The 20,939-nt window shown below is 44.2% G+C and overlaps 1 protein-coding gene across 3 annotated transcripts in view; it reads left to right on the forward strand.

Annotated features, from left to right (window-relative positions):
* LOC136677141 (amyloid-beta A4 precursor protein-binding family A member 2-like) overlaps positions 1-20,939 on the forward strand; it is a 120,028-nt gene that overhangs the window by 71,229 nt on the left and 27,860 nt on the right. For 2 of the 3 annotated variants that reach the window (XM_066654568.1, XM_066654569.1), the window contains exons 3-5: positions 8,902-9,762; positions 10,081-10,472; positions 15,843-15,923. In XM_066654568.1, coding sequence (XP_066510665.1) covers positions 8,949-9,762; positions 10,081-10,472; positions 15,843-15,923 — 1,287 coding nt within the window. In that variant the 5' untranslated portion in view covers positions 8,902-8,948. The remainder of the gene's footprint in view (positions 1-8,901; positions 9,763-10,080; positions 10,473-15,842; positions 15,924-20,939) is intronic. The other variant, XM_066654570.1, reaches the window with a different exon arrangement.

Genomic DNA, 20,939 nt, shown 5'->3' on the forward strand with positions numbered 1-20,939 from the left:
TTAGCTGATTGGGGCATTTTTGCAGAGCTACAAAGTCTTGCGTGGTTGTTAGGAGTCCCATTTCCTTTAAAAAAAAAATGGCGCAGCATGTAGTGTTGCAGTCACACAGCTCCAGGGACCTGTAGATTGTGCGTTTGATTCCTCCCCCCATGAGGAGTGTGGTGTATTCTCCCTGTGTCTGCGTGGGTTTCCTCCGGGTGACTGTCTGTGAGGAGTGTGGTGTGTTCTCCCTGTGTCTGCGTGGGTTTCCTCCGTGTGACTGTGAGGAATGTGGTGTGTTCTCCCTGTGTCTGCGTGTGTTTCCTCCGGGTGACTGTCTGTGAGGAGTTTGGTGTGTTCTCCCTGTGTCTGCGTGGGTTTCCTCCAGGTGACTGTCTGTGAGGAGTGTTGTGTGTTCTCCCTGTGTCTGAGTGGGTTTCCTCCGGGTGACTGTCTGTGAGGAATGTGGTGTGTTCTCCCTGTGTCTGCGTGGGTTTCCTCCGGGTGACTGTCTGTGAGGAGTGTGGTGCATATCACATAGTTTTAAATAATATTTTTGTGGTTTTGTTCTTTAGTGTCTCTCATGCTCACTTTATTCAGGAGTCCTGTTACTGGCAGTAACCGTGCTGTGGAGTAGTGTGTATTCCTGTGGCAGTGTGTGATGTGTGAGTAGACGATGATGATGATGGCTGATGCTGGGCTGCTCTGGAGCTCCTCACTCACTCTGTTCTCGACTCCGAGGAAAGGCTGAGTGCTGCAGTGTATTCTGGTCGTCTTTGCAGCGCCACGTTTTCATTTGTCACTGCAGCAGGGCAGCGGAGAGGCCGTAAATCCTGAGGAAATTTTACAGCTTCTGTGACTGTTAAATTGAAATCATGCATCATAGTGCAGGGACTTTAATATGGAGGGCTACTCTATCTCATCGAGCTGATGAATGGACACGTGTTTGGGAGGGAGCCTCACCTCTAACCGAGTCTCTCTCCTCCTAAGCTGAGGGCGTTATGGTTTTGGAATAAGGTTGTGCTTTTAGAGTGGATTGTGATGTGTTTTCAGGCATAAAGCAAGGGGAATTTTAATAAATATTTCAGTTCTTAGTTCATCACTGCTTTCTGAGACCTTAGACATAGTGGAAGTGGGATGAGTGTGTGCTCTGGTGCATGTTCAGATAAAATAATTGACATTTTTACTCATGTTTTTTGTTTCTAAAATATAAAAATAATAATGTTTGTCAGGATCGCGGGGACTGACGGAGGCGGACACACTTTCTAAAAACACAGTGACTAATTTTATTTACAACACAAGATAACAATACAGAGACAGACAAAGACAACTAGACAGAAATACTTAAACAAAGAAAGACTGACACAGAGAGACTTGGACAGGATGACCCGCACCGGACCAGACCAGACCGGACCAGACAGCACTAAATGATGGTGGAATGTCCAACAAACAGGAAGCGACACAAAGGGACTTAAATAAACAAAACAGACAAGGGACACCTGGAACAGACAACAAGGAGGAGGAACAAAGGCGGGACAAGGGCGGAGACATGAACAATAACAAACAGAGCCATGTGCTAAGTGGGCACATGGTGGGGAAAGCAGACATGACAGGACAAGTGCGTGGCAATGTGACTGTTTTAATTTGAGGTAGAAATTGACACAATACATATTTTTTATATTTGTATTGGAAGTGTGGTGTATAACTGTGCACATATATAACGTGTGTGTGTTGCCGAGAAAATAGGACCCTAGTTTTCAGTATTATATACTAATACACTATATTAGGCCCTTCTATTAAAGCACATATATAAATCCACATGGTATTAAAAGACAGACATGTAGAAACGAATCAACAAGTTGCCTGCGTACAGTGTAGCTGTTTGTAATGTTTATCCTCTGTTCATAAGGGATTATAAAAGTGACTGTTCTTTAATCCAGGAGAGCCTTAACACAAGCAATTAACCTCTTACGGCAGCTTTAAAAGAGCAGGTTAGATTGTCTGATGCAGGAGATGAAAGCTGAGAGTGTGAGGGAGGGATAAGAGAGAGACAGAAAGAGCAGGAGGAGGAGGACGAGGTCAGATGGAGCTCTGCTTGTCTTAGATTGCCGTTTTCCCTCAGGACCCACAACTCCATCTCCGAGAGGAAGGCCAGAAACATCTGCTGGGGCCCTACAAGGAAGAGGCTTTTCTTTCCTTTCACACTCTCTCTGATCAAATCAGCTCCGACGCCTTTTGAAATGCTGCTTCTGAGCCGTTTCCTCTCAGGGCTTTAACACATGCTCAGTTGTTTCTGATAAAAAAAAGAAATCTTCTGAAAAAAAGCCAATTTTGAAAAGATCTGCTGTAAAATTCAACTTGGCAAGAACACGAAGATCAGTCTGCGAGAAGATCTGCGGAGAGGCCGAGGAGAAACATACAAGTCCTCCACTTGATCAGCGGTGAATTCATCTACTGACCGCTGTGTGAGACTGAGGTTATAGGACATTTATCTAAGGAATAAACTCTTATGTCCAAACATTGCATACAAATTTTATTTGTTCATTCATTCATTCTTGTAATTGCTAAACATTGATCAGGGTCACGGTTGGTCTGGTCTAACCCTAACGTGGAATTATTGTAAACACACTCCGAACAGGGCACCAGTCCATCACCCACGCAGACACAGGGAGAACACACCACACTCCTCACAGACAGTCACCCGGAGGAAACCCACGCAGACACAGGGAGAACACACCACACTCCTCACAGACAGTCACCCAGAGGAAACCCACACAGACAGGGAGAACACACCACACTCCTCACAGACAGTCACCTGGAGGAAACCCACGCAGACACAGGGAGAACACACCACACTCCTCACAGACAGTCACCCGGAGGAAACCCACACAGACAGGGAGAACACACCACACTCCTCACAGACAGTCACCCGGAGGAAACCCACGCAGACACAAGGAGAACACACCACACTCATCACAGACAGTCACCCGGAGGAAACCCACGCAGACACAGGGAGAACACACCACACTCCTCACAGACAGTCACCCGGAGGAAACCCACGCAGACACAGGGAGAACACACCACACTCCTCACAGACAGTCACCCGGAGGAAACCCACGCAGACACAGGGAGAACACACCACACTCCTCACAGACAGTCACCCGGAGGAAACCCACGCAGACACAGGGAGAACACACCACACTCCTCACAGACAGTCACCCGGAGGAAACCCACGCAGACACAGGGAGAACACACCACACTCCTCACAGACAGTCACCCGGAGGAAACCCACACAGACACAGGGAGAACACACCACACTCCTCACAGACAGTCACCCGGAGGAAACCCACGCAGACACAGGTAGAAAACACCACACTCCTCACAGGCAGACACCTGGAGTGGGACTCGAACCCACAACCTCCAGGACCCTGGAGCTGTGACAGAGACACTACCTGCTGCACCACCGTGCACCTGACCATAATATATCATATTAAAATATATTCTGACATTTTGCAGATAGATATAGATATAGTAGATATTATGATTCTTGTATAACGATGGTTTGTTTATTATCATGGTCGTCATTTTCGATCCACTTTTTCTTCATGGGGATTAGAGTCAAATTTACGTTTTTCCAATTTATTTGCTTTTTTCTCCATACAATAACAGATTCATATTTGAGAGTGTAGAGGAAGACTGTAACAGCTCATAAGAGACACTCCGCTAGTTTTTATGCAGAGATCTAATTACACCAGCACCATCAGCAGTTAATGGCACTGTTCAGGGCAATTAGAAGTGCTTCATTTTCAAGTTGAAACCGAATGGATCAGTACACTTTGTATATGTGTGTGTGTGTGTGTGTGTGTGTGCGCGCGCCTGTACATGGCCTTAATACTTGTGGAGATTGTTATGGATATGACTAGACGTTATACAGGGTCACATTAAGGTTAGTGTAAGAATTAAGATTAGAGTTAACCTCTAAAACTCTACGGACCTGTGTCTGAACCTGCACCTTAGCTCATCGACCCATGCTCCACACACAGATATGATCAGAGCAACTGGTGCAGGCTGCATCATTAATTACATTCAGATTGTCACATTGTTAGGACATATATAGGACATTGAAATTTATTGTAATTTCGAAGGGTTTTAAAAGCTCATGTCTAACAAAGTTATAAATGTAGCTTCAATACACAACATACAAACATAAACAGAAGCTTGAAGCTAAACAATGTCTGTTTTGGACAAAACAATGCAGTGCACTTTGTTAATATGATGTGGTGTGTTCTGAACACAGCATCTAATCTCTTGCCCCTTTGATTGTGCTGAATGTATTTCGATGTGTGTCAATACAGATTGTCAAACTGGACTTTAAACACAAAATTTATTGTAGCTGTGTGTGTGTGTATGTGTGTGTGTGTGTGTGTGTGTATGTATGTGTGTGTGTGTGTGTGTGTGTGTGTGTGTGTGTGTGTGTGTGCACTCACATTAAGAGGCAGCTTAATGTTGGCCATTAGCTGCACCAGCAGCGTCCTCTACGTCAGCCCCTAGTGCTTTAATGGTTACACTTTGCGAAAGATTCAAAACGATCCAATTATTTTCTTTAATTACATTTCGAAATTGAAGCTGATGATCTTTATTGATTGATTGATAAGACTCATCAATCACATGTGCATGTGGAGTATATTCCGTAAAGCGGTTAGAGCAGAGACCCCAGTAGCAGACTGTGGGAGTTCATATGGACTGAGATCACTGAGTCGGTATGCGTTTTATAGCAGATAATCTTATAAAGTCACCCATGCTTCCTCTCGTCTTTGCTGCCCTTATGTTTCATTTTGAATGAACCCCGGCGTCAGGACGTGATGCAGATTGTTCGGGGCAGGTGAGATTGATTTCTACTGTGTTTGCCCCGACAGTCTTTCCATTCCCATGGTAATTTATTCAAATCCAATAATCCCGCAAAAAATCTATGCAGCATCAATCAAAGTTTTACAGGAGACCAGACTTTACATTCAGTGACTACAGAAGAATAATGGACGTGTGTAGAGACTGCAAGAAGAACATATCATACATAACATTCAGCACACACCTGTGTAACTAAAATACCTGACGCTGTCAGAAGCTTAAATTCACACGTGACTAATATGTTGGCGCTCTCCTGTATTGTTTTGCAGCCAAGCTATCTGTGATTAGTCCGGCTGCAGAGGAAGACATTGCCATGTGGGAGAAATTTAGGAAGGTTTGCTAAATTATTGAAACAAAGCTCTTTTTAAAAAAAAAAAAAAAACACTAGTGCAATCGTTCCCTTAAACTGTAATTGAATCATTTGAGAAGCATTAGAACTGCAGTGGCTAGGGTCTTTATGAATACAATATTTTTACGCGAAGGGGCGTCTTATAACCCCTTTGTGTGTTCAGTCATTAGAAGAGCTAACACTAGAGCTGTGTAGACAAAGGGCAGTCGCTGCCTGTCTTTTTATATCCAGCCGATAAAGGAAAAGTGTGATACAGTCATTGTACATTGACACCCAAGTGAGCCCCTGTTCTCCTCGAATCTGGAGGCGTGCTCCAACAGTCGCTGGTAATGAATGCAAGGGTGAAAAAGGAGGTGAAGGGTCAGGAGCCCAGGGGAGCGCCGGTCTTCAGTTACTGCCGTGTGTGTGCTGGGAATGGCCTGGTGAGGAGAGAAGGGTAGGAGGTGGGGCAGCCTGAGCTCTGGGGGGAGGGCCGGAGCACATAGCAGTCAATCATTCAAGCTCGTGCCGAGGGGCTGGTGCTCCATATGACAGCAGTATCCAGGGAAACAGGTAGGAAGAGAAAAGCTGTGTGTTTGTAAGTGGTGTGGGAGTGGAGCTTATAGGAACGAGAGTAGTTCTGTAGCATTGTGGAGAGAGAAAGTGTGTGTGTAGCTGTGTGTTTGAGAGAGAGAGAGAGAGAGAGAGAGAGAGAGAGAGAGAGAGAGAGAGAGAGAGAGGCAGAGAGATTCCTTTTGGAGAGCGCTTATGCTGATGCGAGGACAGAATGTAAGCAGATGGAGCTGAGAGGCGTGACACGGTGTGGAAGGTGATGGGAGTAATGGGGAAAGCCTGAACATTGGAGTGTTAACAATCTGGGGAACTGCTAGTGTAAGTGATGTGTGATGATGTCTGTGTTTGCGTGCAGTTCTTGAAGTTGGCGAGTGTAAGGATCTGAGCCACTTTAACAAGCGTAACACTGCGACGGTTATAATGTTTTGGTCAGAACATCTGCAAAACAGCGGCTCTTGTGGGTTATTCCCTGTGTGCAGTGGTTTGCACTTACCTAAAGTGAACCAGCAACAGGCTCATGGGTACTCAGTGCTCAGTGAGGCACATACGGAGCAAGGCCTAGCCCAGTATGTCTGCTTCTATTTAAGAGCTACTGTAGCACACACTGCTGAAAGAGTTAAAGCTGCTCTGATGTATGGGGCAGTGTATTGCTGATCAGTAAGCCCCAGGCATTCATGACCCTATTGTCAGTTCTCTGGTTCTCCTTCCTTGAGCCAGGGTTGCTGTGATCAGAACAATACCATCATCACAGTTGGGCCTTGTCAAGTTACTTGGATCCTTACCCTCTCCAGTTTTCTACTTCAAACATCAACTTTAAAAAGGACAGTTCTCTTGCTGCTGAATATCTCCAAACTCTTGATTTTTTCAGTATTTAATATATATTGAAAAATCTATATCTAAATAATGGTTTCCTCTAAGAATAGTCCAGGTATTCCAGAATATTTGTAATTATTCATATGCATTGATTTCCATTAATAGATGAGAGCTACCAGCATTGATTTGTTTAAAAATGGAAACAAGCAGCTGTGATTGTTTTGTAACGTGTGTATAACACATGGAATATATTATCATCATTATTATTATTATTATTATTATTGCTACAGCATTTATATGCTATATATTTAATTCAATGTCAGGACATCATGTAAAAACAAATGTGTGTGGAAAAAAGTTGGAGGGTGGGTCTTTGTGCAGCATTGTGGGTAATTAGCTGTTGTAATGTGTAGTGATAGAAGGCTTAATAAAAGGCAGAGAGAGAGAGAGAGAGAGAGAGAGAGAGAGAGAGAGAGAGAGAGAGAGAGAGCACTAGAGTAGCAACAAAAGCCCCTCTGAGAGCTGTTGTTGCTGGCTACTGGTGACGATGGCACGGTGTGAGTTAGACTCAGGAGAATACAGACAGTGCTTTCTCTCTCTCTCTCTCTCTCTCTCTCTCTCTCTCTCTCTCCCTCTCTCTCTCTCCTCTACCCTACTTGCTCCCTCAGTTTATCTTTTCTACCTTTTCTCTCACTATTCCTGTGTTCTACCCATCTTTCTGCCCATCCCTCTCTCTATATCTCTCTCACACTCTCTTTCCCAGCTATTTTTGTATTTGTGTGTGTGTGTGTGTGTGTGTGTGTGTGGGTGTGGGTGGGTGTGTGTGGGTGTGGGGGTGTGTGTGTGTGTGTACTTGTGTTCGATGATGTAGTGTATAGAAGAGTCCCGGTATCATTTATCTTCCTGGGCTACAGTCTAATTTCTCTCTGAAGCGAGTGTGAGTTTGTGGTCGTACAGTGAGCAGCAGCAGTGTTGTGGAGTTGCTGGTGGCCACGCCCTGCTGGAGCTCCGCTGAAGCCTGAAAGATTAATCCTGCCTCAGCCTCGTCCTTCCTCAGCCCACTGAGCTCTGATCAATACCACAGAACCATCCGCAAATACCTCACACCACACACACCTACGTTCTCCATGCAGTGACAGTCCGAAGCAGGCTGCTGCCTTTGAAGCAGTTAATGCTTAATGTAGTAGAGTGCAGTGCAGTGGACTTCACCGATACATGATTAATACAATCAGCCGATAATGAAATCTGAATGGATCCTTTCTGCCACTTCTTTCAAACCATGGTACGTCCTTCTCTAGCAGGACTAGTCATCATTTTCCTTTCCCATTGTTTTTCAGGACCCCATGGGACCACCAAAGAGCAGGAAATATTTGGGTAGTGGATCATGTTAAGCACCGGTCCTGTCCTTTTACACTGGAGTTATAAGTTATAGTGCTTTATTCTGCTTTCCTTTTTTGAAAATGCAAATTGCAGGACAGCCAATCAAAAAAGAGGCTATTTACATGTGTTAGACTTAAAGGCACAGTACCAAAAACAGCATGTTTAATTCTAATCTGGAAAGAAGTTATGGGAAACTACAAAAAAAAAAAACACCCAAACAATGCAAGTGTATATGGTCAGTACTGCGATTTGTCCTTACCGTGAGGTCCTACTGTCCAGTCGTAAGTGCTGCGATGAGCCGAGAGCTCTGAAGAGGTGCTATACAACATGTGGATCTCGTAAATGATCTGTCCAGCTCAATAGCAGTAATTGATCAGCACTGAGCAGTTAAAGAGCCCATGTCCAGTCGTGTGGGAGTGAGCTGCTGCTGTTCTCCTAGAAGATCAATGGACTTCAGTAGAGTCTGAATGTCCGATCTCATTCTTTAAAGTCTCCGGTTGTTTAAGCATTCTGCTTTGTTCTTTGTGCTCATTGAGCTAGTAGTGTTTTTCTGTGTAAATGCAGTTAATTTAGCCCTGATGAGCTGCAGCTAAATCCATTCGCTGTCGCAACTTAGTGACAAAGGCAAAACATCTCTAAATACAGTGAGAAAAAACAGATTTGTTTGTACCCACTGGAATCCCCTAACTTGGGTAGACTCTGCATTTTCTGTAGTTGGGATCATTCTGACAGATTGCAGTACACTTCAGGAAGCATAGGGGGCAATGTGGGGTCTGTAGTTTTATTGAGATTCCTCATGATTGTTTGATTAATTAATGAGGTGATACATTTACTGAACATTAAAATAGCCCTAGGTGGTTATTATTTGAATGATTATTTCTTCAAATTGCTACATTTAAATGTGGTCTCTTTTTCTGCGGCAGGACAGCGGACCCCCCCAGGAATGGAAGGTCAGTGAGTGTATTTCCCTATGGCTCAGAGGAAGAGGCCTGGGGCCAGCAGCAGCAGCAGCATGGCCTCGGCGGAGCTCCACGCTCCCTACCCCAGCGCCCCTACAGAGTGCCCCCTTCAGGAGTACAAGGAGCAGCAGGACTCTGAAAACCCTGAAGTTCCTTACTGTGACCAGGAGGGGGCACACCTACCCAACAGTCGTCCTACAACTCCCACCACCCCGGACCACGCACGCTCAGAATACCGCGGCCATCCAGACAGTCTGGATGGAGACTCCAGCTCGGACTATGTCAACAACACCTCAGAGGAAGAGGAGGAAGAGGAAGACTATGACGAAGGACTGCCGGAGGAGGACGAAGGGGTAACATATTATATTCGCTACTGCCCTGAGGACGACAGCTACCTCGAGGGAGTGGACTGTAACGAGGACGGCGAGTACGGGACGGTCAGAGCCGAGCCGCCCCCAGATACAGATGAGTGCCAGGAAGCGGTGGAGGAGTGGGCGGAAGGAGAAGGAGAGGGGCAGGGAGTGGGTGAGGTAGAGGGGGACATGGAGAGTGGGGAGGTACGCTGCGAAATTCTGGAGGATCAGGACTCGGACCCGCAGATTTATGACGGAAGGCCAGAACCCGTCCTAGACCACCAGAACCTGCACCATCACCACCACCATCACCACCACCACCATCACCATGCAGAAGACCACCAAGACCAGGCTCAGCCTCCTGCCCGGGACCAGGATGAGGAAGAGGATGGGGAGGAGAGTGAGGACTACTGCCCTCATGAAGAGGAAGAACCAGAAGAGGAGGAAGAACAGAACAGAGAGAGATACACAGGTGAGAGGGTGATATGGCTGTAGTTCTCTTGCATCACACTCTCAGCCACTCACTGTCTGTCACTGTCCAAAGAAAAACATGTATCTCCAAAACAGTAACTTTCTATCAAAAACATCTTCTTAACTTTAAATGGAAATCAAAGTAGGATGATTTTATTCCTACTAATTATTGGTAATTTGAAGCATTTCTATTGGTCCATTCAGTATGGACTTTTCACACAATATAATGGATAGCTGCTGGGCTCAAATGGGTAAACATGCACTTTATCTCAGTAAGAAAATGTCTCATAATAATGTTATTGCCCGCCTCTCTACACAGGTGACTACTACACTCCGGAGGATAATGGCAACTCGTACAGGGGTCACAAGGGCGTGGAAGGTGAGACTGGTGAGGAGACGGAGGAGGATATTGACCAGATTGTGGCAGAGATTAAAATGAGTATGAGCATGGGCAGCCTCAGCAGTGGGACAGACCAAAGCCCAGAGGAACTGGGGGCGGAAATGGGGGCGGAGCCAGCACCCTGTTACCAACCGGAAGCTCTGCCCAAAGCTGAACCTGCTGCTGCCCCTTACCCAGCTCAACCCCACCGCCATGACGGCAGACCCAAATCCCTCAACATCCCTCCAGCAGGACATACCCCACAGCCTCAGAGGGGTGTGAAAGGACGGTCGCGGACCCCTGAGGAGAGGAGGAGGTGGACACAGGAACAGGTCAGAGACATTCCCAGATAAACTCTTCTCAAACTGAAATAATACTCACTCTAAGAGCAGGTTGCCTGGTCAAATGACCTGAGAACACACGCCTACACATTTTAATTGCCTCATCAATTCAGCCTGGTCGTGCCCACTTTAAAGGTTAGGGGGTGGAACGCAAGTGTGTGTCATCGCGGCACACTCAAATAATAAAATTCAGGGTTTATTTACTACTCTTTAATGTGTATAAAGGCACACCTAGTAGTACTTTTACCTTAAAATGACAGCTCCACTGACCTGTAATAGTGAAAATAGAGCTTCTGTTGTTGCTACTCCAGGCTCAGCACTGGAGAAAATGCACTATGTAACCTGTAGCAGAGGGTAGACACCCAGCACCCCCTTGATTTCCAGGCAGTGCTGTAAAAGTAAAAAACACTCTGCAACTGAAGAGGGTAAAAAAAACATACCATGTGGCCTGCCAAAAGTTACATCACATTTTATATTGACACATTACACAAAAATCCAATTAGTGAACCCTTGATGTACTCAAGGTGTTGGTTTATGTTTGCTGGATGATGTGAACATCTGGAAGGAATGGTATTTTGCGCCGCCTTAAGGAGATTTATGATAATGTTTGTTTTGGGGTGGAGTGTAAGACAGAGGAGGGTTTGGTGATTTATTGAAGATGGCAGTGTTTTAGTGAGGATGGTGTGGATGGTGGATTGTGGATAATAAAGAGAGAGATATACAGCTTGTGACAGCCAAAAGAGACGTACAAAATATTGGGGTTTTCTGATGTGCTTGGATATGTTTGAAGGATATAGATGTAAAAGTGTATGCTACACTGCTGTACATAATGATCCACATGAAGCAGTGAGTAGAACAGCGTCATGTTTAACTTGAGGATTTAAACAATAATTGCAGACTGCTATTAAATGTTAAAAACACAGAGTCCCCAGTAAAGAATGGTTCAGCCAATGGTACAGCTAATGGCTGCAATAAGGACACATTGCATCATTCTGAGACTCCGTAGCTAGTTTATTCATTTGTAGTAATCACTTAACAATGGCTCATATCAGAAAGAAGTCTAAGGGTCATAGATTGCGTGTTGTGGTCTGCGCAGTCTGACAGTGGTGTCACAACAATAAGTGGTTATTGTGACAGCTGAAATACCAAGTTTTCAAAAAGCAAGATTGTATATTTCTAATAGATTAACACCTTCTGGTTTTGTTGACAGCTGACTCTACCAGTCGGTTTCTAGTCGAGCTCTTCACTAACGCACCTGTCGGATGAAGGACTTGATAATTACCCTTTGTTTTGAAGAAGGTTTTTTAGCACGGGGAATAAACAACTGACAACAACAGCTTTTATTCACTCAAAATCTGCATTGCTTTACGCTATTGTGAGCACAATTTTCGATTAAAGTCCTCTCCCTGTCCTGTTTTTATACATAATTGTAAAGACCTAGGACAGAAAACTCTGCTGATGTGATGAGAACACAGATACTGCTCCAGAAAACGGTAGCAATGTTAGTGTCTGTGTCTAATGCAAGGTTTATTTACAGCTGCTCTAATGATATATGATGTTGTTACGAGCACAAACACCCTTACAGCACAGATAGATCATTTTAAGTAATGTGTTTAGGTGACTAAGACTTTTGCACAGTGCTGTATTTGTATAGTGAACATATCAGACATGTTAACTTTTGCTCTCGTTGTGTGACTTAAAAAGTCCTGGCTCATAGATCTCTCTAAGCTCGTTTATCAGTAGATATGCTGCAATACTTTTAAGCTATTTATATACACCAGAAGCTAAGATACAGTCCATTGGTGTCGTTTTTATGCACAGTGCCATATACTCTAGCTAAAAGGTTCAGATGAAAGGAGCACAATGTGTAATCTTCCACACAAACTGTAAGCGTCCAATCCAAATGTCTCCGGAGATCAAGGCCAAATCACCAGAAAATGGTCATTTCTTCACCAGTGTTTTTCAGAGGTGTTTGTTAGTGCTATGGGATAAACGCATGTGTCTCCTGCATCCTTCTTTTTCTAAATCTCTGAGTTTGCTCTACAGCCCCAGAGTGTGAGGAGATCTGGTCCATTAAGTCTCACAGTACTGATGTAGTGAGCTTAATAAGCTCAAGAGTCACCTGTTTGGACTCTTTGTTTTGTATGACTCTTGATTCTTCAAATCCTGTGATTTGTGACTTGACTCAGATTCAGATTGAATTGCAATGACTCGTGGCTTATGTCTGACTTTTTATTTTATTATGATTGCTGACTTGACTTGGGCTTAAATTCCTGATTTGACTCGGACTTCAGATCTGCGATAATGACATCAGTGCCTGATGTGGCAAACCAACACGAAGAATGGTATTGTTACGACCCAGTCTAGGGTTGAGCCGTAATAGAATGAGGCGTGTGCTGTGATTAATGTATGGGAAATGAATAACTGTAACAGAGATGAGAATGTGGACGAAAAGGACACAAACGGAAACACAGAATGGCTAATTCATTCAGTCATTCATTATCTGTAACCCTTACCCAGTTCAGGTTCGTGGTGAATCCAGGGCCTATCTGGAATCATTGGGCGCAAGGCCAGGAATACACCCTGGAGGGGGCGCCAGTCCTTAACAGGGCAACACACACACTCACACATTCACACACTCACACCTACGGACACTTTTGAGTCGCTAATCCACCTACCAACGTGTGTTTTTGGACTGTGGGAGGAAACCGGAGCACCGGGAGGAAACCCACGCAGACGCATGGAGAACACACCACACTCCTCACAGACAGTCACCCGGAGGAAACCCACGCAGACACAGGGAGAACACACCACCATGCTCCTCACAGACAGTCACCCGGAAGAAACCCACACAGACACAGGGAGAACACACCACACTCCTCACAGACAGTCACCCGGAGCGGGAATCGAACCCACAACCTCCAGGCCCCAGGAGCTGTGTGACTGCGACACCTACCTGCTGCGCCACTAGTGAACTTCAGGAAGTGTAAAATAAAAGGAAACAAAAGACAAGGTCTTACCTCACTCCCTAGGTATATACAAATATATTTTTTAAGAAATGTCCAACTTAAAGCAACACTGCAGGCTCAGCACGGCAGAAACTGCACTGTGTAACTTACGGTGGAGGATAGGAAACCCCCACCCTTTTATTTCTGGCCAGTGCTGTAAAAGTGATAAACACTCTGCAACTGCTGGGTGAAGCGGCTCCAGTCTGACTCTGATCTTAATGCGGTGTGTGACTGTCCAGCGCTGTGCCACTTGTTTGAATTCTGAGTGTGAAACTCTTTCAGCCCCAGGGCCAAAACACACCTTGTTGCATCCACTCATCCTCTGCTCTGAAAATCTTCCCTTCGCACTGGACACACAGGTGTAAACAAAATGACATACTGACCTTCACAGACAGTTCATTGCTGACTGCTCCATGGTCCTGAAGAATTTGTGAATATCGTTTAAATTTCACTCGCTTTGGCTTGAGAATTTGCGAGTTTGCCGAGATACTGAGGCCAGCCTTTACCTGACTCGAAATCTGCTTTATATTATTCCTATATATACAACACATTGTTATTTGTGTGTATACATGTTTAACATGTTTAAGGATATTTTTCACAGACTAATCAATGGTGCTAAACTACAGGGGGATCCCACCACATATTCAAAATTTCTCAATAAGACAAAGATAAAGATGCAAAGGTCTCAGCTTAAAACTCCGCTATTCTCCCTTGCATTCATCCTCCCAGTGTCATAAATGTTTGTTTTTTGTTTTTTCATATTGTCTTTATGTTGTCAGTGTGCTGCTACATCACCTGTGACTTCTAAGCATCTTTGGGTTCTTTATAAATGTAATGTATTATTATTATTATTATTATTATTATTATTATTATCATTAAGGGTGGCACGGTGGCACAGCAGATAGGTGTCGCAGTCACACAGCTCCAGGGACCTGGAGGTTGTGGGTTCGATTCCCGCTCCGGGTGACTGTCTGTGAGGAGTGTGGTGTGTTCTCCCTGTGTCTGCGTGGGTTTCCTCCGGGTGACTGTCTGTGAAGTGTGGTGTGTTCTCCCTGTGTCTGCGTGGGTTTCCTCCGAGTGACTGTCTGTGAGGAGTGTGGTGTGTTCTCCCTGTGTCTGTGTGGGTTTCCTCCGAGTGACTGTCTGTGAGGAGTGTGGTGTGTTCTCCCTGTGTCTGCGTGGGTTTTCTCTGGGTGCTCTGGTTTCCTCCCACAGTCCAAAAACACACGTTGGTAGGTGGATTGGAGACTCAAAAGTGTCTGTAGGTGTGAGTGTGTGTGAATGTGTGAGTGTGTGTGTTGCCATCTGAAGGACTGGCGCCCCCTCCAGGGTGTATTCCTGCCTTGCACCCAATGATTCCAGGTAGACTCTGGACCCAACGCAACCCTGAATTGGATAAGCGCTTACAGATAATGGATGGATGGATAGAATATATGCTGAGGGGACTTTTAATTTGATGCATATATGACTATGATATACAGGATCTCACCACTGTTGAGATATCTCTGAAATGCTGAGAGGTAGTAAGAAGTTAAACAACATTATTAACTAATGTCTGTTAAAGTAGCCCATGTCTAAGGGTGTGTTTAGCTGGTAGAGCTGGAGTGAGCCAAGAATGACCTCCAGTTGCTTTTCTGATTTACAATGAACTGTTTTAAAAGGTTCCTGACCTTTAATGTTTTAATTAGGGCTGGTACGGTCGCTTTTGAAGGGGTGAGATCTTAATTTCCCTGCTTTAGCTGGAAGGAGAGCAGAGGCTGTGATATTAGTGTCCCGCCTGGACCCATGCCTTGGAGTAAAGCCACATGACAAACGAATTTGATCAACTGCTGATGAGTGGACTGAGGGAAACTAATTAGAGAGTTTGAGTGTCCAGCAGAGTAAAAGAGGATGCTTTTTAGTTGCTATGAATATATGTAATATGTAATGTAGCCTGTTTAATCTGCAGATTTATGACGTACTGTCTGACCACAGGAACAAAACAATAGCTTTTTCCCTTCCTTTGTGTGTGTGTGTGTGTGTTTCCATCACCTGCCTGTTGTTGTGTATGTGATAGGTTGAGTGTTGCCTCCTGATTCCCGTAGGGTTTACAGCCCCAAGAATCCCACCATCACACACCATCTCATCTTCTGCGCTGCTTGTTTTCTTCTTGTACCTGTCTCACAAACCTCTCTGTCCTTGTCTTTTTCTCCCTCTTTTTCTCTTTGTTTCTCTTTCACCTTTTTCTCTTCTTTGTATCTGTATATTTCCCCTATTTCTCTGTCTCTTTTTTGTTTTTCTCTTTGCTTATTCCTTTTGTCTTCTCTGTTCTCTCTCTCTCTCTCTCTCTCTCTCTCTCTCTCTCTCTCTCTAGGTGTGTAACAGTGTCGAACAGCCTAGGAAGCAGCAGCGTTCTGATCTGAACGGTCCACTGGAGAACAACAACGTCCCAGAGGTGGATCCATTAACCTTTAACCTATAGAGCCACAGGGCATTTCACCAATTAACTTCATACATTATACACACAGTGATAAGGGGAGAAAACACACCTGTCAATCAAACCCCTTCACGGACTCCATGTTAATTCACTGCACACTGCTGCACTGAGCTTCTATTCAAATGCGTGTCATCTCTGCACAAGTAAAAGCGATCAGACCGGCGAAAGTAAACCAAACAGCTGTTGATGTGATACGTTACGACTGGCGTGTTGTTCTCATATCTCTGTTTGTGTCAGACTCATGTCAAAACTGTGGCTTAATATATCACTTTGTTATATTTAAATATTGAATGCAGATCATAGTTTTTCTGGCAAAATATGGACTGTGTAAAATATGGACTCCAAAATATGGCGTGTGTAAAGTGTTTCCTTTCCTCCATTCTTCTGTTTTTCCTGTGCCTCACTATGTTTTGAGCCCTGCCCCTCATTCTCCTCCTTTGCTCTGTCGCTGCTGATGGTCGAAATGAATTGGCTTCAGCTCTGTCTGAGACTGACAGCTTTGTATTTACACCAGGAAAAGAGCGCTCAGCCTTGACCTGCCAGTTCTCCTTAGAGATACATCACAGACACACACACACACACACACACACACAATCACAATAAGAGCCTGTTCCTGTTACTCTCCGTATTTAGCGCAGGACTCTCAGGACAATAACTAAAAACTAAATTATTTCCCATTTCCTACAGGTGTCTATTACTTTATTATTTAACTCCATATGAGTCCAATTATAAGATCTAGTTTGTTTTATGTTCCAAAAATATCAGAATTTCATTTTACATCACAACTTTTATGCCTTCACCAGCCACTCCCCAAGGACCCCTAGAGGAACACATCGGCTATTTCTGTTATGAACATTTTTAATTGACCTATTTTCTGATTGGCATTTTTAAATTACACAAAAGCTCTTTTATTTCACAACAGTGAAGAAAGGTCTATATCCCTTTAAATGCGATCATATAGGGGCCCTTTAAATGAGATGATATATGGGCCCTTTAAATGCGATGATATAGGGGCCCTTTAAATGAGAGCCTGAGCTGGTTTTCAATGACTGCAACAAACGGCGTATGAAGGTCAGTCAAATATTGAGCGAGACGTTTTAATTTGGGCTAATGTAGTGCTTGATGGAAGAGCGGGAATTGTTAAAATTCTTGGTGGATAATTGCATTGTGTATAATTAGCATCTCATTTTTCATGCAGATGCATTCAGATGAAGTCGGCAAGTTTAGCTCTAAGTGCTAAGAACAATGGCTCAATTAAAGCGGCCGGAAATCGGGTTTGATTTGAGAGGGTCTCGTCTTTTGAAGGTCGACTCGCTGGATGTGTGTGTGTTTTTTTTGTTTGAAGAGCTGCTGTTAAGCAGTTATCATCAAGCTAATTATTCAATAAGCCCTAGAAACAGCCAGCAGTTTTTAGAAACTCTTACTGTAGGCATCACTACTGATTAAAGGAGCAGTGGGTGCTTTTCTTACCTCCAGGAATGTAGCAAACAGCATTTATGAAAGTGATCATTATGTTTTACAATTTTTCTACAAATTACAGCTTGCATGAACTGAAGAATCAAATTGCTGTGTAGTCCCTGGATGAGCCAGTGTGTGCTCCATAGGGTGGGACCCCCTCATGGATGTGGCCATGTTTTAAAATAGGTTTAGTACAGAATCTGTGACACAGGCAGGCCACTAGGTGTGAGTATAATGGCTGTTTCATGATGGAAAGAACAATCATTGTGGAAGGTGATTGATTGCTCCTCATGACAGTGTTATTGATAATGTGTTCTTAGCAGGGAGCCCATGGCAACAAGCTCAGGTTGAATCATCTGTGTTTCGGAGAAGCAAATAAATATAAATAGTAGGACTCTAGTAATAATCTATTAACAATAAAATAAAATAAAATAAAATAAAATAAATTAAAATACAGGCACAGCAGGTAGCGTCGCAGTCACACAGCTGCAGGGAAAAAGAGGTTGTGGGTTGGAGTCCGGCTCCGGGTGACTGTCTGTGAGGAGTGTGGTGTGTTCTCCCAGTGTCTGTGTGGGTTTCCTTCGGGTGACTGTCTGCGAGGAGTGTGGTGTGTTCTCCCAGTGTCTGCGTGGGTTTCCTCCGGGTGACTGTCTGTGAGGAGTGTGGTGTGTTCTCTCTGTGTCTGCGTGGGTTTCCTCCGGGTGACTGTCTGTGAGGAGTGTGGTGTGTTCTCTCTGTGTCTGCGTGGGTTTCCTCCGGGTGACTGTCTGTGAGGAGTGTGGTGTGTTCTCCCTGTGTCTGCGTGGGTTTCCTCTGGGTGACTGTCTGTGAGGAGTGTGGTGTGTTCTCCCTGTGTCTGCGTGGGTTTCCTCTGGGTGACTGTCTGTGAGGAGTGTGGTGTGTTCTCCCTGTGTCTGCGTGGGTTTCCTCTGGGTGACTGTCTGTGAGGAGTGTGGTGTGTTCTCCCTGTGTCTGCGTGGGTTTCCTCTGGGTGACTGTCTGTGAGGAGTGTGGTGTGTTCTCCCTGTGTCTGCGTGGGTTTCCTCTGGGTGACTGTCTGTGAGGAGTGTGGTGTGTTCTCCCTGTGTCTGCGTGGGTTTCCTCCAGGGTGTATTCCTGCCCAATGATTCCAGGTAGTCTCCGGACCACCGCGACCCAGAACTGGATAAGGGTTACAGATAATGTATGAATGAATGAATGAATTAATTAATTAATTAAAGATATAACTAATTCAATATACAATTTGATGTAATTCATTGGGGTTATATATATTGTCCCTTCTCAAGACTGAAGCTTTTAAAAACTTATATTTAAACGTAAAAAGAATGAAAGAGTGTAAGATCAACAAAATGGAATGATACTATATTAGTAGTGTTTATTGATTTAAAACCTAATCATATTTATCACAGCAGTTAAAAATCAAGTATGTCCATGTATTTTTGACAGGGAGATAAGTGTGTAAATTGTTATGAAAGACAATATGGTGAAAAGAAACCACACTTTTTACTTTATTATAATATACATGTGTAATATTGAATATCAGAGTCTCTTAATTTGCTAAATGAAAATTCAACTTGTTAATGAATAAATGGAGGAACTAAACAAGGTAGAAGAGGAAATCAGGAAACCAACAAGTGCCGCATCTGTGTGTGTGTGTGTGTGTGTGTGTGTGTGTGTGTCTGTGACAGAGAGAGAGAGAGAGAGAGAGAGAGAGAGAGAGAGAGAGAATTAGTTAAATGCTAGTCTCAGCCACTTGAATCGCCTCCTTTTACACATAATGCCAAAATAGCAGACTTGTGATTGGTCCTTTGTGTGTCAGTCAAAATCCTTTTCCTGCAGTTGTCGGTAGTTTTGGCAAAAGGCACCAGACTGTTCTTAGACTGGCAACGCGAGACTAGTTAAATACAATCTACTTTCTGATCTTAACAATAGCGATTGCTAATACATCACAAGGCTCTGTAACAACAGCAAATTATAAGGCGGCGCCTCTGTGCCCTAATTTGATAATTGATGATTAATTACATGTTAAAAAAAGTACATGTTAAATTTCTGCATTCACTGTGAGGCTGAATGCTTTGCTAACTCCTCTGCTGTTGGTCTTCATTTAATTATCATGACTGTAACTTCTTTGAAGCCTCTCCTCTCAGACTGCAGTTAATGTGCCCTGATACACTCTTAATGCTGACGTCCTGTCCGGATGCTTGTGTTTTAAAGTGATGGCCATTACTCTGTCCGCTGCTGGAACTTTGGCTCAAAGACCACAACCCAGGAGAGAGTCTAAATAATTGACATGAACTTGTGTTGACTGTCTGACCTGCAATTTACTTTAACTGTGAATGCCTGGGTCATGAGCAGCTTCACTACTTTGAGAACTTTAGTTCTGGATATTAGTCATGGGGATTTCAGTCTAATTTTATATATACATTTGCATTATATTGTGGATATTTGAATGTTAAATTACATTATATTATATTAGAATTATATTATTCATTCATTCATTGTCTGTAAGTCTTATCCAGTTCAGGGCAGCGGTGGGTCCAGAACCTACCTGGAATCATTGGGCGCAAGGCAGGAACACACCCTGAAGTGGGCACCAGTCCTTCACAGGGCAACACACACACTCACACACTCACACACGGACACTTTTGGAGGAAACCCACAAAGACACAGGGAGAACACACCACACTCCTCACAGACAGTCACCCGGAGGAAACCCACGCAGACACAGGGAGAACACACCACACTCCTCACAGACAGTCACCCGGAGGAAACCCACGCAGACACAGGGAGAACACACCACACTCCTCACAGACAGTCACCCGGAGGAAACCCACACAGACACAGAGAGAACACACCACACTCCTCACAGACAGTCACCCGGAGGAAACCCACGCAGACACAGGGAGAACACACCACACTCCTCACAGACAGTCACCCGGAGGAAACCCACACAGACACAGAGAGAACACACCACACTCCTCACAGACAGTCACCAGGAGCGGGACTCGAACTCACAACCTCCAGGTCCCTGAAGCTGTGTGACTGCGACATCTCACTGCTGTACCACCATGCCGCCCTGATTATGTATATATATATATATATTACTCTATCGTGTGTATAACAAGTTTTGCTGTGATACTAGCCCATAATTGGAGAACTGTAGCTTGATGTATCACATACATTTTACCTCTAAAATTGCATAAGAAGTGTTGATACCAGACATGAGAAACACACCATTAATTATGATTGATTTTTGTTTCCAATAAATCTGTTTGTAGACTGTTAATTAACTTCAAATTTGTGTTTATCCGTGCGTTTCTGTGAGGCTTCCTATCTGTTCTAGTTCTGCTTTGTGCTGTCTGTGCTTCAGCCGCCTGCAGTGGTCTTTTCTTGTCTAGATCTTATGGCCTTAGTTCTTGCTTTTCAGAAAGTGGAAAAACAAAATAGAGTTTTTCCATGTTTTGCTTTTTACTGTTTGTGAAGAAGAAGCAGAGCTTATTATTTGTGTTCGTGTCT

This window comes from Hoplias malabaricus, chromosome X2, assembly GCF_029633855.1.
Source record: "Hoplias malabaricus isolate fHopMal1 chromosome X2, fHopMal1.hap1, whole genome shotgun sequence".
Classification (NCBI taxonomy): Eukaryota; Metazoa; Chordata; class Actinopteri; order Characiformes; family Erythrinidae; genus Hoplias; species Hoplias malabaricus.